General features: G+C 29.0%; 1 protein-coding gene and 1 long non-coding RNA gene across 3 annotated transcripts; one reads left to right on the top strand and one right to left on the bottom strand.

Moving 5' to 3' along the window:
- Nucleotides 1-958: 958 nt before the first annotated feature.
- LOC114915800 (uncharacterized) lies at nt 959-3,450 on the top strand. The gene is made up of 4 exons (XR_003803885.2): nt 959-1,568; nt 1,665-1,682; nt 1,787-1,886; nt 2,964-3,450. It is a non-coding gene; the product is annotated as an uncharacterized LOC114915800 (long non-coding RNA).
- Nucleotides 3,451-18,080: 14,630 nt separating this feature from the next.
- LOC109796024 (palmitoyl-acyl carrier protein thioesterase, chloroplastic) lies at nt 18,081-22,191 on the bottom strand. 2 transcript variants are annotated; one of them, XM_020355628.3, is made up of 7 exons: nt 21,374-22,191; nt 20,691-20,824; nt 20,496-20,609; nt 19,791-19,968; nt 19,380-19,448; nt 18,972-19,219; nt 18,081-18,268 (listed from the first exon to the last, which is right to left on the bottom strand). In XM_020355628.3, the coding sequence occupies exons 1-7, from the start codon at nt 21,785-21,787 to the stop codon at nt 18,229-18,231; spliced, it is 1,197 nt and encodes a 398-aa protein (XP_020211217.2). In that variant the 5' UTR covers nt 21,788-22,191; the 3' UTR covers nt 18,081-18,228. The 2 variants fall into 2 exon arrangements, with proteins under 2 accessions (XP_020211217.2, XP_082932696.1); XM_083076570.1 differs by lacking the exon at nt 18,081-18,268 and having other exon boundaries at nt 18,745-19,219; nt 21,374-22,184.
- Nucleotides 22,192-22,649: the final 458 nt, after the last annotated feature.

Here is a 22,649-nt window from a genome sequence, read left to right as displayed (position 1 = left end):
GAGAATTGTGCCAACAACATAATTAACATATATGAGTTATTAATCATGTCATGCCAACATATATTAGATTACCTGATGATTCAAAATTTCAGTTTCACTATTATATAGCCTAATTAAATATTCTTTTTCATATGTTAACAGCTTAGAGAGCTAGCTGTCTTTGCTTTTCTTTGATGGAAATGTATTGTTATTTTTATCGGTTCAGGCCTAATGTACGACCAACAATATAAAAAAAATTGAAAAATAGATAAATTTTGATTTTTTTATACCACAAAAGATGGAAAAAAACATTAAAGAAATATAATTGTCTTTTGTTTGCTTAAAATAGTCTGATAAATTGTACCAAGCAATTGTTTGATAAATTACACTCCATTTTTTTTTCTTTCACTTTGTGCATATATATATATATAGATTATAAAATATACAGTATGAGTCTTTCGACATTTCTCCTGCTTTGATTCTTTTACATATTTGTTCAAATAATATATTTTACTGTCATCAGGTGTGGTTTAATAAGAGAATAATTTCTTTTCATTGGATCACTTTTACAGAGATAATAAAATAGTATATTCGGTTACAATTATATGTATCAAACTTTGGTCCTTAATTATATGTCAAATTACTTGTACACCACTTTGATTAATTCATTTTCTTTGGCCAGTTATCTGCTTTCCCAATCAATCTTATTTAAACGGTGTTCATCAAACAATAATAAACAAGAATCAAAACAATCAAATTTATGGTCATTTTCTATTTTTATAATCCAATTCACAGACATCTTAAGCTTGTATCTCACTAAATATCATCAAAGTAAAACTCTTATCATGGAAAAGAGCATCAGAAGCAAGCAGATAAAGACATGCATTTAAGTTTCTCGCTTTTCAATTAATTTTAACTTCTGATACCGAAACATGATAGTACCCATTTGGTTTAACACATCATATATCAATACAGAAATTTTATTTTGTTTGTACTCATGAATTGAATAGGGTTCACCGATCATTAAGATAGAATGATCTTGGAACATTGATAGCCGACAATGCTTGCCTCCAAAGCTGTCCATGCATGCTTCTTAATTTGCAGTTTGCAATAGAGAAAAGAGAGACAGGACATTTGTGTAGGAGAAGGAACATCAAACATGCATGTCGATTTTGTAATCAATGTGAACTCTATATATGTCGACAATTTAAATAAGGGTGACTCATATATGTCGACAATTTAATTAGCGGTGGCTCATATGTAGTTGTTATGCAACTTCGAAAGGCAAACCAACAATTTCGCAAAGCCATGCATGGTCCTTCCCTGAATCATATATACATCAATGAGAAGAAAAGTCATTTTCTCTCTTTTTCATTGTGCATCCCAACGTTATTGATCGTGAGAGGGGATATATGACGACAAACCGCTCTTATTCCTTAATGTTTTAGTCATTGATCCGAAACCATCTCAAAGGTGTTGTTTCGATAAATTCTAGGTAGTGATTAATTAAAATAAAACTCATTTCAAAATGTCAGCATTCTTAAATTTATGACATTGTAAATATCGCTGCCCGGGACCAATCATTATGGGTACGTGTTCTTTTGTTGTATCATTTTTATAAAATTTTTAAAAATATTTTTATTATACTTCTTCATTTTAACATATAATATAATTTTTTTTACCAGGTCCTGAAAAAGAGAAAGGTAAAAAATTATGCTATAGGTAATTTGATGTTAATTCTTTTTCTAGATCCATATTTTTTTTGATAACTTATTTTTTTATTGTTTTATTTTTATATGTTGTGCAGGTTTATAGTCTTATTATATCGGAGAATGAGTATTTACATTATATTATCTCATCCAATGTGGTGCCTTTTCATATGAAAGGAAATGAAAGAATTAAAGAATGTGAGTTGAGTTTTTTCACGATTAAAATGACCTGCTTTAGAATTAATTTTCATCAAAAATTGAAGTTGATTTAACTTTTTGAGATATAGGTATGAATCATACATTTTTCATAAGTATTTCAAGGACGAAAATAATATATCAAATAAATATTTATAATACTGTCTTTCCATGATGTTAACACAATATATATATATATATATATATATATATATATATATATATATATATATATATATATATATATATATATATATATATATATATATATATATATATATATCCTACAATGATCGAATAGTCTATTTTGGAACTGACTTTTACCAGAGGTTGATTTTGGTTTTTGAAATGTAATCATGAGTAGTGAATTTATCATCAAACTTTTTAATCACTCAAATAACTCCATGAATAGACAACCACATGATTTAACACAGGATTTCATACATTTCATTGTTAGTTGATTTAAATATATTTTTAATTACTTAAAATTAGAATAAATATTTTTTTATCCTAAAAAATATAAATAGATAATTTTAAAATATTAAAATATTAAAATTATAAATTAATATGAACAACTTAATCATTTTTTTCTAAAAAATTTTATTAAAAATATGTTTTTCTATTATCATAAATCATATATTATTGATTCCTATGGCACCAATAATTATTTATCATATTCCAACGTAATTTAAGAAGAAGAAAAAAACTTATTATTTATTGATTCCTACAGCTCGCTTCCCATGTATGCTAGTGAAAAGAGATTATATTAGACCGTAACTTATATGACTATTATATCATTTAATATATTTTAATTACATAATTTAATTTCAAAATTTATTATTAAATATTGAAAGTATTTTTTTAAATATAAATTATTTCTAAATAAATATATTAATATAAAACTATATCTCCTTCGTACACATTAATATTAATGTAATGTATATATGTTTAAATGTGCACAATCATATAAGTCATTTAATTAGTTTAAATTTTAACAAATTATACAAATAATGAGATAATATATTATAATTAAGTAAATAAAATTTATATTTGACATAAATTACTGCACGAGTGTTAAAGGTCCATCTTGAAAACGCAAGTACTCGCAATTTACAACCCAGCGGCACATACAGAACAGATCAGAACAAGGTCCACGTTATGGCTCCAACTTTCAAGTTTCAACCCTTGTCGTCAAGCCTCCATTGGACCCACTGCCAGACCAATTATATATGTCCTTTCACTTCTAAAACATATTAAAACTAAGCATATGAAGAAAAAAAAAGTGTGAAACTGAGTGAATAAAAATGATAAATATAAATATAAATAAATGAGAAATAAAGTAAAATAAACTTTTTTTTTTCTTATATGTACCACATATATCTTTTCATAAGTATTTAACAATTGTATACTCGTTGTTCAAACTCGAGAAAAATAAATGTTTTTTAAGATAAATATAAAAGATATAAGAAAAAAAATTAAATAGGTGAATAAAAATATGTGACATATTTTTTCTTTTTCTCATATCTTACTAACTAATTGTATTCACATTTTTTAATTTTCACTTATTTCTTTTATCGTTACTCTATTTCTTTTTCTCTTTTTTTTTTTATCAAATGAAAAGTAAGTTTATTTGAATTAACTTTTAATTATTTCAAAATCGATTACAAATTTATGTTAAAGACCGCTAAAATAATAAATACTTGTTTTCTCTTTTACAACAGACTTAGATATATACTTTTCAGAAAGAAAAAAAAAATAAGCATATTATTCATGGATCATAAATGTAATTGAACTTGAAGAATTAATTGTTGTTGTGTCTTCACAACTTAATGGGACACCCTCTACCCCAACATCAATACACAATAAATGTAAACAATAATTTTTTTTTGAGTAAATAAGATCTTTCATAGTTTAATAACATCTTTCATGTATAAAACAATTGTTTCAAATATCATAAGGTAGAAGATTCACATTCTTAACTCTTCAATTATAAAAAAAATCAACATATAAGTATTAAAACTCAAGAAATTATATAAAGAAAAATATATATTAATTCCAGTAAAGGTGACAATGCCTCCTAGTTAGGAATTAATTTAAAACTTTCAAATCATGTAATAAAATAATATGACAAAGATGTACATTTTGGTCTTTTCTCAAGAACGTTCAAAATTACAAAAGAATAGAAAATTAAAGCTTTTAAAACAATAACATCCCAAAAACAAGCCTAGTTGTGTCCGATGTCACATCCTATCAGAGCATGCCCAACTGAAGCCTTAAGCCTCATTACCAACATCCTCATAATGCTGATCACCTGCAACATAATTTAAACATATACAAAAACAACAAAGGAGTGAGAAACATCTCACTCAGTTTCAGGTGCACAAATAAAGGTTAGATAGCACACACGCACAACAAATATAAGTCACATGTACACAATACACATAAATAATCAATATCACATATATACTCATTTATCATACTCTATATGCTGTCATGAACTCGACTCATAAATGCATGCATGTGGCACCATAAGAAAGTTTCAAAATTCATCACTGGTGACCCTAAGACACACCTGTACAACTGTCGGTGACCCTAAGATACACCTTGTTAGCATGTCACAACTGTCGGTAACCCTAAGGTACACCTTGTTAGCATATCACAATTGTCGGTGACCCTAAGGTACACCTTGTTAGCATCACTGGTATGCGGCCTCAACGGCACACTTGAAGTAATATATGCATATGATGCATGTCACACATTCATTATTTCATTACTCAACATTTAACTTATTATAGAATTTCATTAAGTATATCATGTCATTATTTTTCATGTTCTCATAATCATAACTTGTCTCAATAGTCCATTCTTAGGTCTCATGTCATTTTTCCATATTTCACATGGTCATGTCATAAATACTCCTCATAAGGTCCGCACAGGAATTCACAGAGAACATTCTTTTTCATATTAAAACATTTATTTTTAGCATTAATTCCATATTCATTTATTACTTTCAAGGAACAAAGTAACAAGGAACAAAGTAGACCAAACAGAAAAATAGAACAACAGGCAAGGGATTGGAGGCCAATCCAACAATCAAACTATCTAACAATTATCCTCACACTCCCGAGCGAGGTTTCTCACTCCCCCCTTACCTGGATAAGCAGGAGCTGGAACTTGGGTAGAACCTCCTCCTCTAGATTCCCTCTTTTCTTTCCCTCTCTTTCTTTCTCTCTCTCTCTCTCTCTCTCTCTCTAAGATTTCACTTTCTTACTCCGTTATAAATTTTTCACCCCCATGCCCCTATTTATAGGCATCTTGGCGCACCCGGAACAGCCCGTACTGATTTCGGAACGGCCCATTCTGGATCCTTCAAATATATGCAAATATTTCAACTGGAACGGCCCGTTCTAAAATCGGAACGACCCGTTTTCGAAAAGCAGAACGACCCGTTCTAAATTCAGAACGGCCCGTTCTGGAGTACATTTTTACACAGATTGACCTTAATCGGAACGCCCAGTTTCTAACTCAACTTTTTAGGCATTTTTAGAATTTCGGAACGGCCCGTTTCACTTTGGGAACGACCCGTTCCGGAAAAACCCAAATAGGCCATTTTACACATTTGGAACGGCCCATTCTGCTTCCTCAAAAACAGTTTATTTTCATTGTCTGGAATGACCCATTCCACTTTCGGAACAGCCCGTTCCAGCGTAAAGAAACAGAATTTTATAAAATTTTTCACAAATAATTTAAATTGTTACAAACTTCTAAAATATTCTATAAAAATCCCTTTTAATTAACTAAAATAACTATAAAAATTATTCTTCATAAATATAATAATAAATAATAAATAATATTATAATAGTAGAAAATCCAGGGTGTTACAATTCTCCCCTCCTTTTAGAAATTTCATCCCCGAAATTTACCTGAAAAATAGAAATAGATAAATTTCTCGCATCTTGCTTTCTAATTTCCGTGTAGCACTCACCACCTTATTGATGTACAACTCTATCAATCTCTCCAAGAAATGTCTAATGTTTATAAGTACAAGGTGCGCAAACTCGGTAAGCCTATCCATAAGATCAAATTTCTTAAGAATATCATACATAACTACAACTAAGTCCATAGATACAAAATCTTATTTCCAAATTAGGACATCTAAAAGTTACAATAAATCTGAAAGTTTTTGGTGTTCTGCCTTAGTTTTCTAATATATTAAGTAAGCATACACAAATTCCTCCACTTCCTTCTTCATCTTAGACCACCAAAACATCTTTTTAAAGTCTTGGTACATCTTAGTGGCTCCTGGATGGATACTAAGGTTACTCTTATGACCTTCTTTTAGGATTGCTCTCTTAAGCTTTGGCATACTAGGAATGCACAACCTATCCTTAAATCTCAAAACTCCATCCACTTCAAATTTAAACTCACTCTCCACACCTTGATTCAACTTCTCTACTTGACTCAATAAGAAAGGATCTATCTTCTGACATTTTTTACTCTCATCTATTAAACTATTAGTCACTCTCAAGACTCCCAACTTAATATTCTTAGAGGTCAACTCACACCCTAAGTTCATATCCTTAAACTCCTCAATCATATGCAATTCCCTAATCATCAAAGAAAACACTCTCAAAGATTTTCTACTTAAAGTATCAGCTACAATATACGCCTTACAAGGGTGATAATTCAATTGAAATTCATAATTCTTAAAGAACTCTAACCATCTCCTCTACTTCTCTTTTCACCTTAAACCATCACGCTTCTGCTGCGCCACTCTGATACATTTTAGTAACTCCTAAATGAATGCTAAGAGTACTCTTATATTCTTTCTCTACTATCATCTTCCTTAATTCGGGTTTACTAGGCACATAGATTCTATCCATGAACCCCAAAACACCATAACTTCCACTCGTAAAAGGACCATTTATATCCCTACCAATCTTTTTCACTTGGGTCACTAAGAAAGGATCTAACTCCTGGGTCCTCTAATCTCATCCATTAATCTATTAATCCTTTCAACATTTTCAATTCAATGTTCCTAAGGGTGAGCTTACATATTACGCTTAAGTCTCTAACATCCTCAATCGAATCCAACCCTTATATCATCAAAAATGATAGATGAATGCTCATCCTACTCAGGGCATTTGTCACTATATTTACTTTTATAACCCTCTCCAAGGATTAGACGCCTAAGTGTAAGTTCACTATGTACTCATACTCAGTCTTCAAGTCTTACCACTTCATTAATACCCCAGGCATACCCTTATTCACTACCTTGTCCTATAGCCTCATGTCTTGCCACCAAAATGAATCGACTAATACCGTTCAACAATCTTCTCGTTACTCGAGTCATACCTAGTTTCCCACTACTAGGAATAATTTCACAAGACAAACTTAAATTCCTAATTTGAGCCAAAAGATACATCTTTAACCATAAAGAAAGATAATATAGATGTTTCATACTCAAAGCATCGACCACTACATTAGATTTACCCAGATAACAACAATTTTCAACTATCTCTTCTATCTCATATTTAACTCCTTCGGATCAAACAGATATTTAAGATCCTTATGATCACTAAATACCTCAAGCTTAGAATTATAACAGTAATGTTTCCAAAATCTCAAGTGTAACTATTACAACCTCTAATTCAAGGTCATGGGTAAGGTAATTTCTCTCATAAATTTTCCATTACTTAGATACTTAAAAACACAAGTTACTACCTTTGCATCAATAATCCACCCAAACCTGTCTTTAAAGCCATCACTACATACCACATAAGACTTACTAGAGTCCGGTAATGTTAACACTAATCAATTTTTTCTTAAGAGTTTGGAAAATACCCTCACACTTACTATTCCTTAACGACAATTATCTCTTCCTGATCAATCTAGTCAAAGGTAAGGTTATCTTAGAAAATTTCCTCAATAAATCTCCTATAATAATAAGTTAATTCAAGAAAACTCATATCCACACTAATTGACTTTGGTATCTCCCACTTAAGGACAACTTCTACCACAGATAGATCTTCATTATATCTCCACTAAAAATTATGACCTAAAAAGTTTACCTCATGCAATAGAAATTCATGCTTAGATAGCTTGGCGTAACGCTGTCTTGGATATATCTTCACCCTTAACTCTAATATGATGATATCACATTCTAAGGTCAATCTCACTAAACACACAACCTTCATTAATTCATCCCTAAAGTCTTTTATCCACATATCAACATACATGCATATCAAGTCATATTAGAATGCCTACTAACCCGAAAACATTATTATACAGCCTAACTTCTCCTGTCAACAACTATCAAAGAAAACAACACATAGAGAGTTCTACTCATCCACGTGATCTCAACCTATCACCAAAGAAAGCTAAGTGAATAAGCTACAACTCTTAGGGAGACATGAGATTTTAAAAAGATCATCTTCTTAGCTAAAAATTCAAAAATCACCACAGATATATTCAATGCTTACAACTAGACCTTTGATCACCAAAGTAGCTATAACAGGAGTGCAAACATCCCCTACATACTAACGCATCAACATCTAGGCCACAAAATACCTCAATCCTTCCAAACTTACTCCTTTCCACCTCAAATTCATATCAAAGTTTTCCACTACAAACGAAACAACTCACATATTCAGTACAAAAAGGCTTAGAAAATAAAATTCACATGCAACCATCAAACTCTAGAAATCATCAACACTTCAATCTCTCCTTAAGAATACCAAAACTCCAATTTTCAACATACATCATCCTTGAATTTAATCGCTACAACTATAGCTTTCAAAAATTTCACCAATCGTAAACTCTTAATACACTAAAAAAAATCAATGTCTTACCCAAATCTAAGGCCTCAATAGTCCCTACAATATTAGCACAATATCTCGTCTACTACTCGCACATATGCTTGCAACACAAGCGATATCACTCAACCACTACTTCTTACATAAGTAAGAAGTATCAAACAAATAAGCAATCATAAGAATGAAGAAGAGCGGTCATAATGGTATTAGCTAACACTATCATGACTATCATTCCTCTAATTACAAAATAACTTAACAATATCAAACTCTACAATATTAGCACAAGGAGAACATCATCATCATCATTATCAAAGCAAAGCATCATCAAAGTATACAACAAACAAAACACTGTCAGAGTACACAACAGAATCACAATAAGTACATAACTCACGACCGATTAGATCGACCTGCTCTGATACCACTAAATGTGACACCCTCTACCCCAACATCAATACACAATAAATGCAAACAACAATTTTTTTTTCTTTTTCTTTTTGAGTAAATAAGATCTTTCATAGTTTAATAACATCTTTCATGTATAAAAAAAATTGTTTCAAATATCATAAGGTAGAAGATTCACATTCGTAACTCATCAATCATAAAAAAAATCAACATATAAGTATTAAAACTCAAGAAATTATATAAAGGAAAATATATATTAATTCCAGTAAAGGTGACAGTGCCTCCTAATTAGGAATTAATTTATAACTTTCAAATCATGTAATAAAATAGTATGACAAAGATGTACATTTTGGTCTTTTCTCAAGAACGTTCAAAATTACAAAAGAAGAGAAAATTAAAGCTTTTAAAACAATAACATCCCAAAAACAAGCCTAGTTATGCCCGATGTCACATATCAGAGCATGCCCAACTGAAGCCTTAAGCCTCATTACCAACATCCTCATAATACTGATCACCTACAACATAATTTAAACATATACAAAAACAATAAGGGAGTGAGAAACATCTCACTCAGTTTCAGGTGCAGAAATAAAGGTTAGATAGCACACACGCACAACAAATATAAGTCACATGTACACAATACACATAAATAATCAATATCACATATATACTCATTTATCATACTATGTTGTCATGAACTCGACTCATAAATGCATGCATGTGGCGCCATAAGGAAGTTTCACAATTCATCACTGGTGACCTTAAGGCACACCTGTACAACTGTCGGTGACCCTAAGGTACACCTTGTTAGCATGTTACAACTATCGGTGACCTTAAGGTACACCTTGTTAGCATATCACAATTGTCGGTGACCCTAAGGTACACCTTGTTAGCATATCACAACTGTCGGTGACCCTAAGGTACACGTTGTTAGCATCACTGGTATGCGGCCTCAGCGGCACACCTGGAGTAATATATGCATATGATGCATGTCACACATTCATTATTTCATTACTCAACATTTAACTTATTACAAAATTTCATTAAGTATATCATGTCATCATTTTTCATGTTCTCATAATCATAACTTGTCTCAATAGTCCAATCTTAGGTCTCTTGTCATTTGTCCATATTTCACATGGTCATGTCATAAATACTCCTCATAAGGTCCGCACAGGAATTCACAGAGAACATTCTTTTTCATATTAAAACTTATTTATTTTTAACATTAATTCCATATTCATTTATTACTTTCAAGGAACAAAGTAACAAGGAACAAAGTAGACCAAACAGAAAAACAGAACAACAGGCAAGGGATTGGGGGCCAATTCGACAATCAAACTATCTAACAATTATCCTCACACCCTCGAGCGAGGTTTCTCACTCCCCCCTTACCTGGATAAGCAGGAGCTGGAACTTGGGCAGAACCTCCTCCTTTGGATTCCCTCTTTTCTTTCTCTCTCTCTTTCTCTCTCTCTAAGATTTCACTTTCTTACTCCGTTATAAATTTTTCACCCCCCATGCCCCTAGCTATTTATAGGCATCCTGGCGCACCCGGAACGGCCCGTACTGATTTCGGAACGGCCGGTTCCGGATCCTTCGAATATATGCAAATATTTCAACTGGAACGACCCGTTCAAAATCAGAACGACCCGTTTTCGAAAAGCAGAACGGCTCGTTCTAAATTCAGAACGGCCCGTTCTGGAGTACATTTTTACACAGATTGACCTTAATCGGAACGCCCAGTTTCTAACTCAACTTTTTAGGCATTTTTAGAATTTCGGAACGGCCCGTTTCACTTTGGGAACGGCCCGTTCTGGAAAAACCCAAATAGGCCATTTTACACATTTGGAACGGCTTGTTTCACATTTGGAACGGCTCGTTTTGCTTCCTCAAAAACAGTTTATTTTCATTGTCTGGAACGGCCCGTTCCACTTTCGGAACAGCCCGTTCCAGCGTAAAGAAACAGAATTTTGTAAAACTTTTCACAAATAATTTAAATTGTTACAAACTTCTAAAATATTCTATAAAAATCCCTTGTAATTAACTAAAATAACTATAAAAATTATTCTTCATAAATATAATAATAAATAATAAATAATATTATAATAGTAGAAAATCCGGGGTGTTACACTTAACATGGATATAAATTTGAAGGAAAATTTCCTTACAACTTTTAACAACACACCTAAAACCATTTTAGGCATTTTGAGGGTGCAATAATGACCTGTTTGGCATTAGAAGAGAAACATAAAATAGTCACAGAATTTAGCAATTGAAACTATACAGTGACTAGTAGAAACTGATTTAGAGAGAGAAAATATGTTTTTGTCACTTATCAGAATTAGAGACTACATTAGCGATTGTATTTTTGTTGGCAAAATATTCGTCACTAATTGTGTCACAAGAAATTGATTTAGAGACGAAAAATATGTTTTTATCATTTATCAGAATTAGAGACTACGTTAGCAACTGTATTTTTGTTGGCAAAAGATCCGTCATTAATTTTGTCACAAAATAATAGTTTGGAATGAAATTTTTGGCTTAAATATGTTTTTAGTGCCTCAAATTTAAGACAAATTTGTTTTTGGTCCCTCAAATTTAAAACTGTTGTTTTTAGTTCCTGTAATTTTCAAAAATCTTGTTTTAGTCCCTTAAGTCACCAATAATATATTTGAAAGTGACTAATTAAGACAGTTATGCAATATGACCTGGATTTAATGTGATATTTTCACCAATAAGGACACGAATAGGTAGATTTTATGTAATAATGTTTGATAAATTTCTTAAAAAAATTTGAAATAAGGACTAAAATAAGATTTTTTGAAATTACAGGGACTAAAAACAACAATTTTAAATTTGAAGGACCAAAAACAGATTTACCCTAAATTTGAGGGACTAAAAACATATTTAAGCTGAAATTTTTCTATACAATCTCTGACGGATTTTGTAATGAAAATTTTTTCGATCGTTACATCACTAAAAGGCATAAACTTATTAAATGATTATAATAACGACCGAATTTGAGATCGATGAATTCAATCACAAATATTAGAATATTAAATTTTGTTCTTTTTTTATTTGTAAATTATATTAGAATTATTCATCTTATAGATAGATTTTATAATATTAAATATTTAATTATTTTATTTTATTTTATATCACTTATGTTAATGAGGAAAAATAAAATAAAATCATAGTGTAAATTTGTTTTAAAATGTAATTTATTTTATTGTTTGTTTTATCTTGAGAAATTATAAATTAATTTATTAATTATGTTTTGTAAGTTCTTAATAAAATGATAAATGAATACTAAATACATTATCAAATTTTAATAATAATTATTAAATTAGAAATTAAATAATTATTAGAAAAAAATTAAATTATTACACATGCACGCACACATATAAATCATGTTTTACTATATAATATTAAAACACACATACAAATCATCTTTTACTATATAATGTTAAAACTAATTTTAATTAATATTTTATTGATATTATAAATTAGTATATTAATTAAGCAACCAGTTTTGAGTGTTATTAAATTCGGAGTAGATTGGTTGATCCAATTGATTTGACTGAAAATTAGACCAATGACTACTTTGTTTATTTCATTTGATGGAATATGCAACTTGTTTATTGTTGACTCAGGCTTAGGTCAAAACTAGTTAATAAACACATGCAATTTGAACTAGTGATTCAAACTTTTTCTAATTGATGCTAATATGATTTTACACTTGTCTTATTTATAACATCCTTGTACTCTAAAGCATAATAAATAAATACTTTATCAAATTTATTTAATTAAAAGATACCTCCGAGTAAAAGGATTCGCAGTTTGTTAAATAAAACTCTCTAACATAAAAAGAAAAGTAAATATCAATGTAAGTTTAAAAACCAAGGTACAAACTAACCCTTTATATAAAACTTAAAAAAAAAAAAAGACATAATCCATCATAAACTAAATCAAGCTTCATCTATAAGTAGGAAAACATAGCAACATCCACTAGTCCTAATATCACAATATTAGAGCAAGATTCAAAAGTAATTGAAGCACTAAGCTTTATCTCCTTCAAATAACGTTTAGCCTAAACACACACTACAATAAATACATGGTGTGAAAACACATCTCATCCATGTATAACACATATAAGGCATAAGATAACATTAACATAATCCATCGTTCTTTGCTTATATGTATCTCGTTTTCCTTTTGTTCTTTAACAGACTATCTATGATTATTTATCCTCTTATTTCCTTTTTTTTAATTTCCCTAATAATTACTTCTCCTAGGATCCTCTACTATTGATCCTCCTTTAAACCAAGTGTAATCCATCAACGACATGATACTCGACAAGGATACCCTTATGCTCAACACAAAGAGGTTAGGGGCATCTTTGTTGCATTCATTCTCGATGTGGTTATGCCCAAACCTTGCATGAAACCCCTCAATTTTATAACCCTAACCCTTAAACACTTCAATTTACCATTAGATATAACAATCAAGATTCATGCCCAAAAATACAAGAATAAAATAGTACTTCAACATAATATTATACATATAATCATTCATAGAAATTCAATCAGAAATATAAGAGACTTATGGTTCGCCTTATTATCAATATTTCTCAAATGTGCTCACTAATGAAACATTCTCACTCCCTTACCTTGAGTGTTTATCTTCGTAGCACAAACATGTTCTTTTGTTGCTCCTGTCGCTACCCCATAATTCTCTAGTGGCTTTTTTTAGATTTTCTTGTGCAAGTGCTCTTAAGTTTCAGAACAAACAGATTAAGATGACTTAACCCTCTTATTTTTATTTTTAATGAACTTTCAGGTTTGATTCAAGAGTCTAATATAAGTCTTTTCTCTTAACCAACAACCTATTTTTTTTTATCTAATAAAAACATTTTAGTTATATTATGAACCCAATTAATATAAATTCATTACTACTCTTTTATTAAAATAATTATTTTATTTTTATTTTTGAAAATTAGAATGTTAGAATATTCATACCTTTAATTTATTAGATTTTTGTGTTAAATTCTTTATTTTTGTGTAAAATAAATTATGATTGAAATAAAATACTTTAGAATTTTTTTTTATATTTAAAACTAAATTATTACTAAAATTTTGCATCAAATAATTAGAGCTAAATTTATATTTTTAATTACTATGTTAAATAAGTCAACTTTGAACATGATATTCACCCTAATATGTTAAATATTGGCGAGAATATTTTTTGGGAACTTCTCATTGACAAATTCATTTTCAAGCACTTTTTTTTAATAAGAAAATTTTTTAAAAAAATTTAACTTCTTATTTAATTTAATTTTTATTTATAAACTAAATTTTAATATTTTTAAAATAAAATATAAATTATGTTAACTTCTTTCCATATCTCTAAATTAAAATAATTATCTTAAACAATATTATTTGTAACTATTTTCCTTTAACAATGAAGTTTTTAATTAGTTTTCTTAACTTCTTATCTCTTTAATTAAATTTATGAATATAATTTTCATTTCTAAATTGAATTTCAATATCTTAAGATAAATTATAACAGTTTAAATAATTCACTTTATATTAATTAGAATAATCATATCTAATAAGAGTACTTTTAATAATCATTTTTCAACAAAAAGCGTTATTATTATTATTTTTAATGGTTGAGATTTTTTTCTTTCATAATTGCTTATGTTAATCAATATATGATTATCATCTTTCTGAACTTTGTAACAATATTTTTAAAACTGGATTAATCATTCAAGTAGTCTAAGTACTAGTTAAAAGTTCAATATAGTTAAACCGTGGTCTAACCTGAATTAATAAAATAATAATAAATAATAATATTAAATAAATGCAAAATTATAACTTTATAAAACTAAAAATTAAAATAAAATATTATTTATGAATTCTTAATATTCAATATATTCTTAAATGTCCAAAATTAAAATAATAAATATTTAAGTTTAAAGTGTAATAAAATATAACAATTTCTATTAACAATAACAAGTTTACTTCTAAAATATAAAGTGTTTAATTAAAAATATTATAAATTATAAAAACTGAAAATTATAAATTCATATAAATGATTAAATTATTTTTATAATAAAAATATTAAAATAATTGATAAAATAATTATTTTAATTTATAATTTTTACTAAAATATCTTCAATTAAATTATAAAATTTTAAAAAATATACTTTTAATCAGGATGAATTCAAACTAGTTTCTATACCAGTTTTCAAAACAATGCTTAAGTAATTATTATTTTTTAAGTGATATATAAAATGATTTTTGATTGATTTTGATTATGAAAATCATATTTTTAGTGTTTCAAAAATAATCTCATCAACACATTAATATTTTTTTAGAAAAATTTAATGATAAAACTAGTTTTTTTTTATATTAAAAAATGACCACTTTAACTTTTATAAGATTTTGTCATAAATTATTCTTTTAAAAATTAATCTATCATTATTTTAATCCATTCAATATCTAGAGTACAGAATTTCAAGTGATATGATGAGAAACTGAAAAACTAATGTGATAATTTATGTACTTTTTTTTCAAAAATCAAATAATTTAGTGTTTGCTCAATATAATAAAACACATACATCGATATTCATGAAATAAATTTATGTACAAGATGCTCTTTCACTCATCTCAGAATGACTTTTTATCCTGGCTGGCAACTTGCCCAATGCTTACTTAGTATTTTCAAATGTCATCTCATCATCATTATTTGCTTGGCAGTGGACCCTCAACACAAACTCGAATGCCTGGGGTGGCAGAAAAGTGTTACATGATGTATTTAGAATCTTTTGCACCATTCCAATGTGCTTAAAAGTGGTAATTAACAGTGAACACTCATTTTGGTTTTAAAAGTGATAATTAACACTTACATTAATTTATCCATCCATCAAAATTATAAAACGACATAAAATTTAAAATTTGCGTAGAATACTCAATCCTCACACTGGCTGGACCAATTCTAATAGCTCATTGTCACATTAATTTTTAAAGTCATAACCGCTTAGTGTAATAATTATTCAAGTGTAGGCATGTTTCCTCATTATCACCTTGGATCAAATTTTGATTTCCTTGTTTAACAAAATTTAAAGAATAATGTGAAATGATTTTAAATATTTGTAAAATACATTGTCAATGGAATATATTTTCAAGTATAGAATAGTCATTATTCTTTTATTTTCATTCATTTTTATCTTCTTATTAATAAAGGAGTTTAAAATAAGAGAACAAAAAGAAATGCAAAGCACCGACTTAACCATAGTGAATTGGGAGATACTCGTAGCAGGACAAATAAAAGATTGTGACCAATGCGCAAATTTCCACCCATGCAAGACTTTATTAGCAGATTAGCCCCATCAAAAGAAAAAAAATTAGTGTACCAATATTAATTTATACAAATGGTATTTCTAAGTTAAGTTATTCAATATTTGAATTCAGATTTTAAGTATAAAATAAATTATGTTAAAAAAAAGTATGTTTATGATTTATTGATTTTTAACATAAATTAATCATCCATATTTCATAATAATAATCTATAATATTAATAAAAATGGTACTTTTTAGTTTATTTTGGTGTATATATATATTTTTTATCCTTTTATTTTTTAACTAATTTATTTAAATATTTTACTAATTTGAAGTTAACCATACATTTTTTAATTTTATGATTTTAATTTTATTTTATTTTTATGAGGGAGTGCCTCACTTTACTAGTAATAATAATAATAATAATTAAAAAAAAAACTTAAGTAGTTTGGACTCTTTAAGCCACGTTGGACTTTCAAGTGGGTGTATGATGGGCTAGTTTAGTTAGAGTTGGTTAGGAATAGGCAATAGCTCAGCCAGATTTTTAGCATTTTCCTTTTCCTCCTCTATATCTATATAAATATGCTTAGTTTCTAACCAACTTTTTTGGTAACCACTTTTTCTGACTAGAATCGGAGACAGAAAGCCGCAACTCTGCGTATTGCTGATTTAGTGTTTGTTTCGTATCTTTTCTAGATATTGTCACAAGAGTACATGCTTTATTCTTTTATTTTTGTTGAGATTCTTGTATTAGTGTTTTTATTTTTTTTGGTGAAATTGAGATTGTTGTATTAGTGGTTCAGGCCTGTTTTATTTGTTTTTTTTTCCTTGAACTATAAGGCCCAAGATTTAAGATTTTCTCTTCTGGTTTAAGATTCGCGTTTTTTCTTTTGTTAATTTTAAACTAGTTTAATACATTATATTATAATTTGTTATGTCCTATAAAATTTAAAATTTATTTTATCTTCAGGTAAGTTTCTGTGTTATCATAATGCTTTCAAGTCCTTAATTAACAAGAATAAAGTGAAGTTGGTGGATGGTTTCACGATAGTATAACATGGGGACATTCGTTATGGTGGTGTAGCATTGTTGAACATCAAAGAGAAAAAGGACAATGCATCAAGAAATTTGCAAGATTATTAATTAAAAAATTGATTTATTCTTTCTATCTCATTGAGTCGTACGATTCTCCTCATGATCTCTATCAATACCTTAACAAAAGTGGGCTTATCGAATAAAAAAAAAAAAATCAACAAAATCATGTGCAGGAACCCTATTCTTCATTTCACTTGTTATGTATGAGTGAAGGCTTCATGACTTTTTCTATGACTTTTTCTTTTATTTATGAAGATAATTTTTTTTTTCATTTTAGGTGGAAAAATGAAATTCAATAACGAAATTATACAATATTTGCTTCCGACAATAATGTTTGAAGTTATTAAAAACTACATGTCAAAAAATATGATGGATGTACATATGCTATTTGCTCTAGGCACAAAATGACAAAACAGACATTTTTAAGTGGGAGAAGTTGAAATAAGATTTTAATCCTGGTGTGAACAAAGGATAAAGTGAAATTCTATTAAATTATTAAAAAAAATAGTAAAAAATAATAAGCTATATCAAAAGGCTTATAAACGTCTAAACTAATTAACTCAAATGTCATGCCAAACACTGAAAAATTGAATACTTATAAGAAAATTGAAGATGTATATATCTTCTTTGATTGTTGAATTGAGGACTAGTGCTTTTTGGTTGATCATCTACTCCTTTTCTTGAAGCTTAGAAAACCCCCTTGTCAGATGGTGAAAGGTTCTCCAAACTTCATAAATAATAATAATAATAATTAATAATAATAATAATAATAATAATAATGATAATGATAATAATAATAGTAATAATAATGATAATAATAATACTAATAATAATAATAATACATAATTAAATAAGTAATATTATTCACAATATGAATAAAAGATTAACATATAACTAATATTCATTTATTGATGAGTAAGGAATGACCTAATTATTATATATTTTTTTTTAAATTAATCTTTAAAAGTTGTGTAAGCAGAAAATTTTATTGATCGTCGGATAGTCATTTTGGTTGATATATTTAAAAATTGAATTTCAAATTACTTGTTAAATTGAAATAATTCAACATCAATTGATACTCGATATATGGTATATAGTTTAACCACTTGTTTTTTAGAATTTTGTTCGAGTTTGTAGGACTAGGCAATTCATTCTCAAAACACCGAAAATAACGTTCAAACTTTTATACCATATATGTCGATATTCTAAGCAATTATTATCAACATAATTTTATTTATAATAAATTTCTTAATAATTAGAAATCTATAATTCTTCTCACGGAAAGAATTTACAAAAGGATAAATTGACAAATGTAATGAATGTTAAGCTTAAAGGATCCTAGAGATTGCAAAACCATAAGAGTGAAGCAAATAGGAACATAGAAAGGTACAGGGTCCACAGATACTGTGGTTTTGTCAAAGGTATTTTACCACTGTTGCTTTTGCTTAAAATTCCATTCAGTTCTGGCTCGGACAATTTCTGCTTTATCTTGTTGCAGACGAAGCAAGTGTGTGTATTCCAGATCAGGTTTTCTGTTCTTGGAATTATTATTGGACTCAATAACTCTTGCTGTTGGACATGTCATGGATTCCAACAAATTTGATTGTGTACATTCACGTCGATACTCCAAAGTCATGCTCGTCATGTTATAATCTTCTAACACTTCAATTGGCACGCTCTGCAACAACCAAATTAATATGCCAAAATCAACATTAATTGGTGTACATTTCACACAAGTTAAACATTACTAACGTTTATAAAATAGAGTATAGCCATCTTTGCCACATATATAATTTTTTATGCCATTTCTTGCAACTGTTCTGTCAACCAATTCGTACCTCTAAAATCCATCCAATGTATTTCACATTGTTGACATGCTGGTTAGCATCCATGTCATTCCACCTAGGCTGTATTACATGCAAAACGGAGGAGTTAATGCAATGGATTTTAACGACAATTTAAGTGTGATATTAGACATTATTATAACTTTTGGACATCTAGTTGTATCTGAATATACCATTTAACTCTTAAAATGAACCAATTGGTTGGAGAGAGTTGTAAAAAAAATGAGTGGAATGCAAATGTATGACACTAAAAAAGAGATATTCATTTTGTTGTCCACTTTTTTATCCTTTAACTGCAAATCATTCCATTATACTATTTCAACCTGTTACAACAAAAAAACCACACCAATTCCAAATAAAGAGAAGGGGGAGTAAAATTAAACTGAAATCAGATATCAAACTTACGGCCAATCCAGATCGGATTCTCTCAGCAGTCTCATCAGTGAGCTTGTCTATCTTTTCACAATCTGCTTCTTCAATAGGAACAGCAAGCCTATTAAGGTAAAAAGGAACAAGCTCTTGTCTAACTTCTTCTGGTATCTTGGATAGTCTTCTTGTTTGTCTATTCATGATCACCCATGTGCTGCACAAGCAATATATACTTTTTTCAATATAAACTGTATTATATTAAGTATATATTTGAATACAAGTTTAAAAGAGTTGGTGAGAGTTTCTATACCAAAAAATGTTTTATTTTTTAATAGAGAAGTTCTTAATACTCCTCTAAACCTGTATCCAAATAGTTTATATATATATATATATATATATATATATATATATATTATAGAAATATATATGTTTTAAGTCTTTCAATTTTTTTTTGTTGATTTTTGTTTTTAGTTTTTGAACAAATTTTATATGTTTTTGAATTTTGAAGTTTTTCTTTTCTTTTGTTTTTTTTTACGCCAGAGACCATAAAGTTAATGGGGGAAAAGTTTAATGATTAAAAGTGACCATTAGTAAAAGTTTAAAAACTAAATTAGTAAAAACAGAAAATTGTCAAAAGTTAAGGGATTAAAAACTAGTTTGATCCTATATTATATATGGAGGAAAACATTTATGTCGTTTATGGGATTAGTCAGAGAGTATGAAAAGGATGAAGTTATGCACCTTGTTGCTCTTGTTATGATCTCTTTGGTGTAGTGATCTCTGATTATCCAATCTCTTCTCATTCCATTCTTTCCTGCTGCATCGACCCAAGTATCAACTTCAATTTCGTCTCCCCTGTCACATTAATAAAACATAAGTCGTCACAAGTATTTTGTATAATTATGCAAGACAAGGGGTTAAAAGCATTATATTTACCATTTGTTATATCTTTGCACTTGAACTTGAATTCGAGTAACAACCCAAATGAGTTTCCGAATACTCATCTCTCGGGTTGCTCCAAATCCGTCTCCACCAATCCCGGAGCTGGTCACATGATTTAAAGCAGTTTCCTGAAATATGATTTTAAATTCATACTCTATATTTAAAATATTATATATTCATATGCAGAACTTGTCAACTAGGTTTAATAAATTAATAACACAAGCTTCTACATATCATTATTCCTTGGTATCATAAAATCTAACCATATTGTTGTACCAATAAAAGAAAAAGGTATTAATGGGGAAGAACACAATATATTTTTGTTCAATTTTATGGTGTAATCGTTGGCCATCAAATTAGATCAACCATTGAGCAATGATTTTGAATTTAGCTGGGTAATGGGGATGATTGTAGCAACCATGATAAATTTTATATAGCAAAAATGGAGTAGAATAATTAATAAAATTGGGAGGATGGCTTAAAACATAATATATGTTAGATAATTGATGATCAAATATATAATTACTAATTTATTGTGAACAGAAATAAGATAAATATTTTATTCTTAATATAATATATTTCATTTATAAGATCAGAATTTGAATTCTAGATATATTAATTAAGAGACATAAACTATTATTACTTATATGAATCAATGGTGGAATTGTGAAGCTAACCTGAAGAAAATTCATGAGTGTCTCCATTGTGGCAGTTTTATCTGGTCCAATTTCATAAGATCTGATAACAAAAATTTGCCTAAACACAAACTTAGCCTCCACAAACCTTCCACGTAAGCTGGTAACAATAGCTTCATCTTCTGCTCTTTCATTTGCCAACTTGCCTCCTTGTGGAGGAGCCACAGCCACATGAATTCCGTTTACATTCACTCTATTCGCGGTGTCTATTTTTTGAGGACTATCACGATAACTTGCGGTCACAGATAAAAATCTTCGTTTAACATTAGACATGTTAGTATTGCGAGGTGTGTAAAAACTAACCCTAAAAACTCCCCCTGTTGTGGCCACATTCTCCTTCTTTGGATCGATTAAATTCCCTGGAAATCGTAAACCGATGTTGCTAATTGCCGCCATTGATCGATGCAATTGATGGTTAATTAAGGACTGAAATCACCTCGAAACTAATAAGCCTAGTGGAATTCAACAAGTGGGAATAATGACAAAGAAAGTTAAATATAAATATCTCAAATTTCTTGTTGAAGGGGAAATGACTTCATTTCAAGAGCACATAATTTGTAGGTGCAACTAATGGTGAATTATTGGAAAGGGGAAAGCTTAATTAAGAAAGAAAAAGGAGGAAAAGGGGTTTTTGTCTTTGTAGCTGCATAGGAATGGCAAAATCAATAGCATTAGAGAAAGATGTCGGATTCACAGCCCAACCACTTCATTCGAGTGGGAGAAAATAAGGTGAGAAATTCATCGTTAACTTGCAAGTAAAAATAGAAGATACGAGAGGTGTTGTTGCCTATGTGCCATTCTAGCCATAAAAAATGGTATGTACCACTAATGTTCGTGTCCTTTAGAATAGGGCACATCTAATTTAACTCTAAACAATAAAAAGTAGTTTGGAAGGGGAAGACAAAAGCAAAGACCTTTTAACTTGGCATATTTTGTGTAGGTAAGCGGTATCCACACTCTTATGCATCAAGCTATTTCCATGATGATAATAAAACGTTAATAACTTAATGGTCATGTAGAACGTGCCAAATTACTACAAGTAAAAGAATTTTGAAGGAAGAAAAGAAAAAGTCCTGGAATAGAAAGCATAACTAGTTGATTGCACGTTCTACAGAAATGAAAAACTGTTGTTAATTTTTAGTTCTAGTTTAATAAATCATTATCACTATATAATATAGTTTCAGAAAATTATTGAATAGTATAAATTTTTTTTCATGAAAACTCTATATTAACACCTAAGGTATTTTCCATCACCTCC

This window comes from Cajanus cajan, chromosome 6 (genome assembly GCF_000230855.2).
Source record: "Cajanus cajan strain Asha chromosome 6, NIPB_CcT2T_4, whole genome shotgun sequence".
Taxonomy (NCBI): domain Eukaryota; kingdom Viridiplantae; phylum Streptophyta; class Magnoliopsida; order Fabales; family Fabaceae; genus Cajanus; species Cajanus cajan.
This window is presented reverse-complemented; position numbering and strand designations above follow the sequence as displayed.

What these genes read in the sequence shown, in the direction of transcription:
- LOC109796024 (XM_020355628.3), bottom strand. Translation starts at nt 21,787, where the DNA reads ATGGCGGCAATTAGCAACATCGGTTTACGATTTCCAGGGAATTTAATC. An exon ending in ATCATAACAAGAGCAACAAG is followed by an intron (nt 19,969 to 20,495) that starts GTGCATAACTTC and finishes TTGCTTGTGCAG; the next exon opens with CACATGGGTGATCATGAATA. An exon ending in ACATTGGATGGATTTTAGAG is followed by an intron (nt 19,220 to 19,379) that starts GTACGAATTGGT and finishes TGGTTGTTGCAG; the next exon opens with AGCGTGCCAATTGAAGTGTT.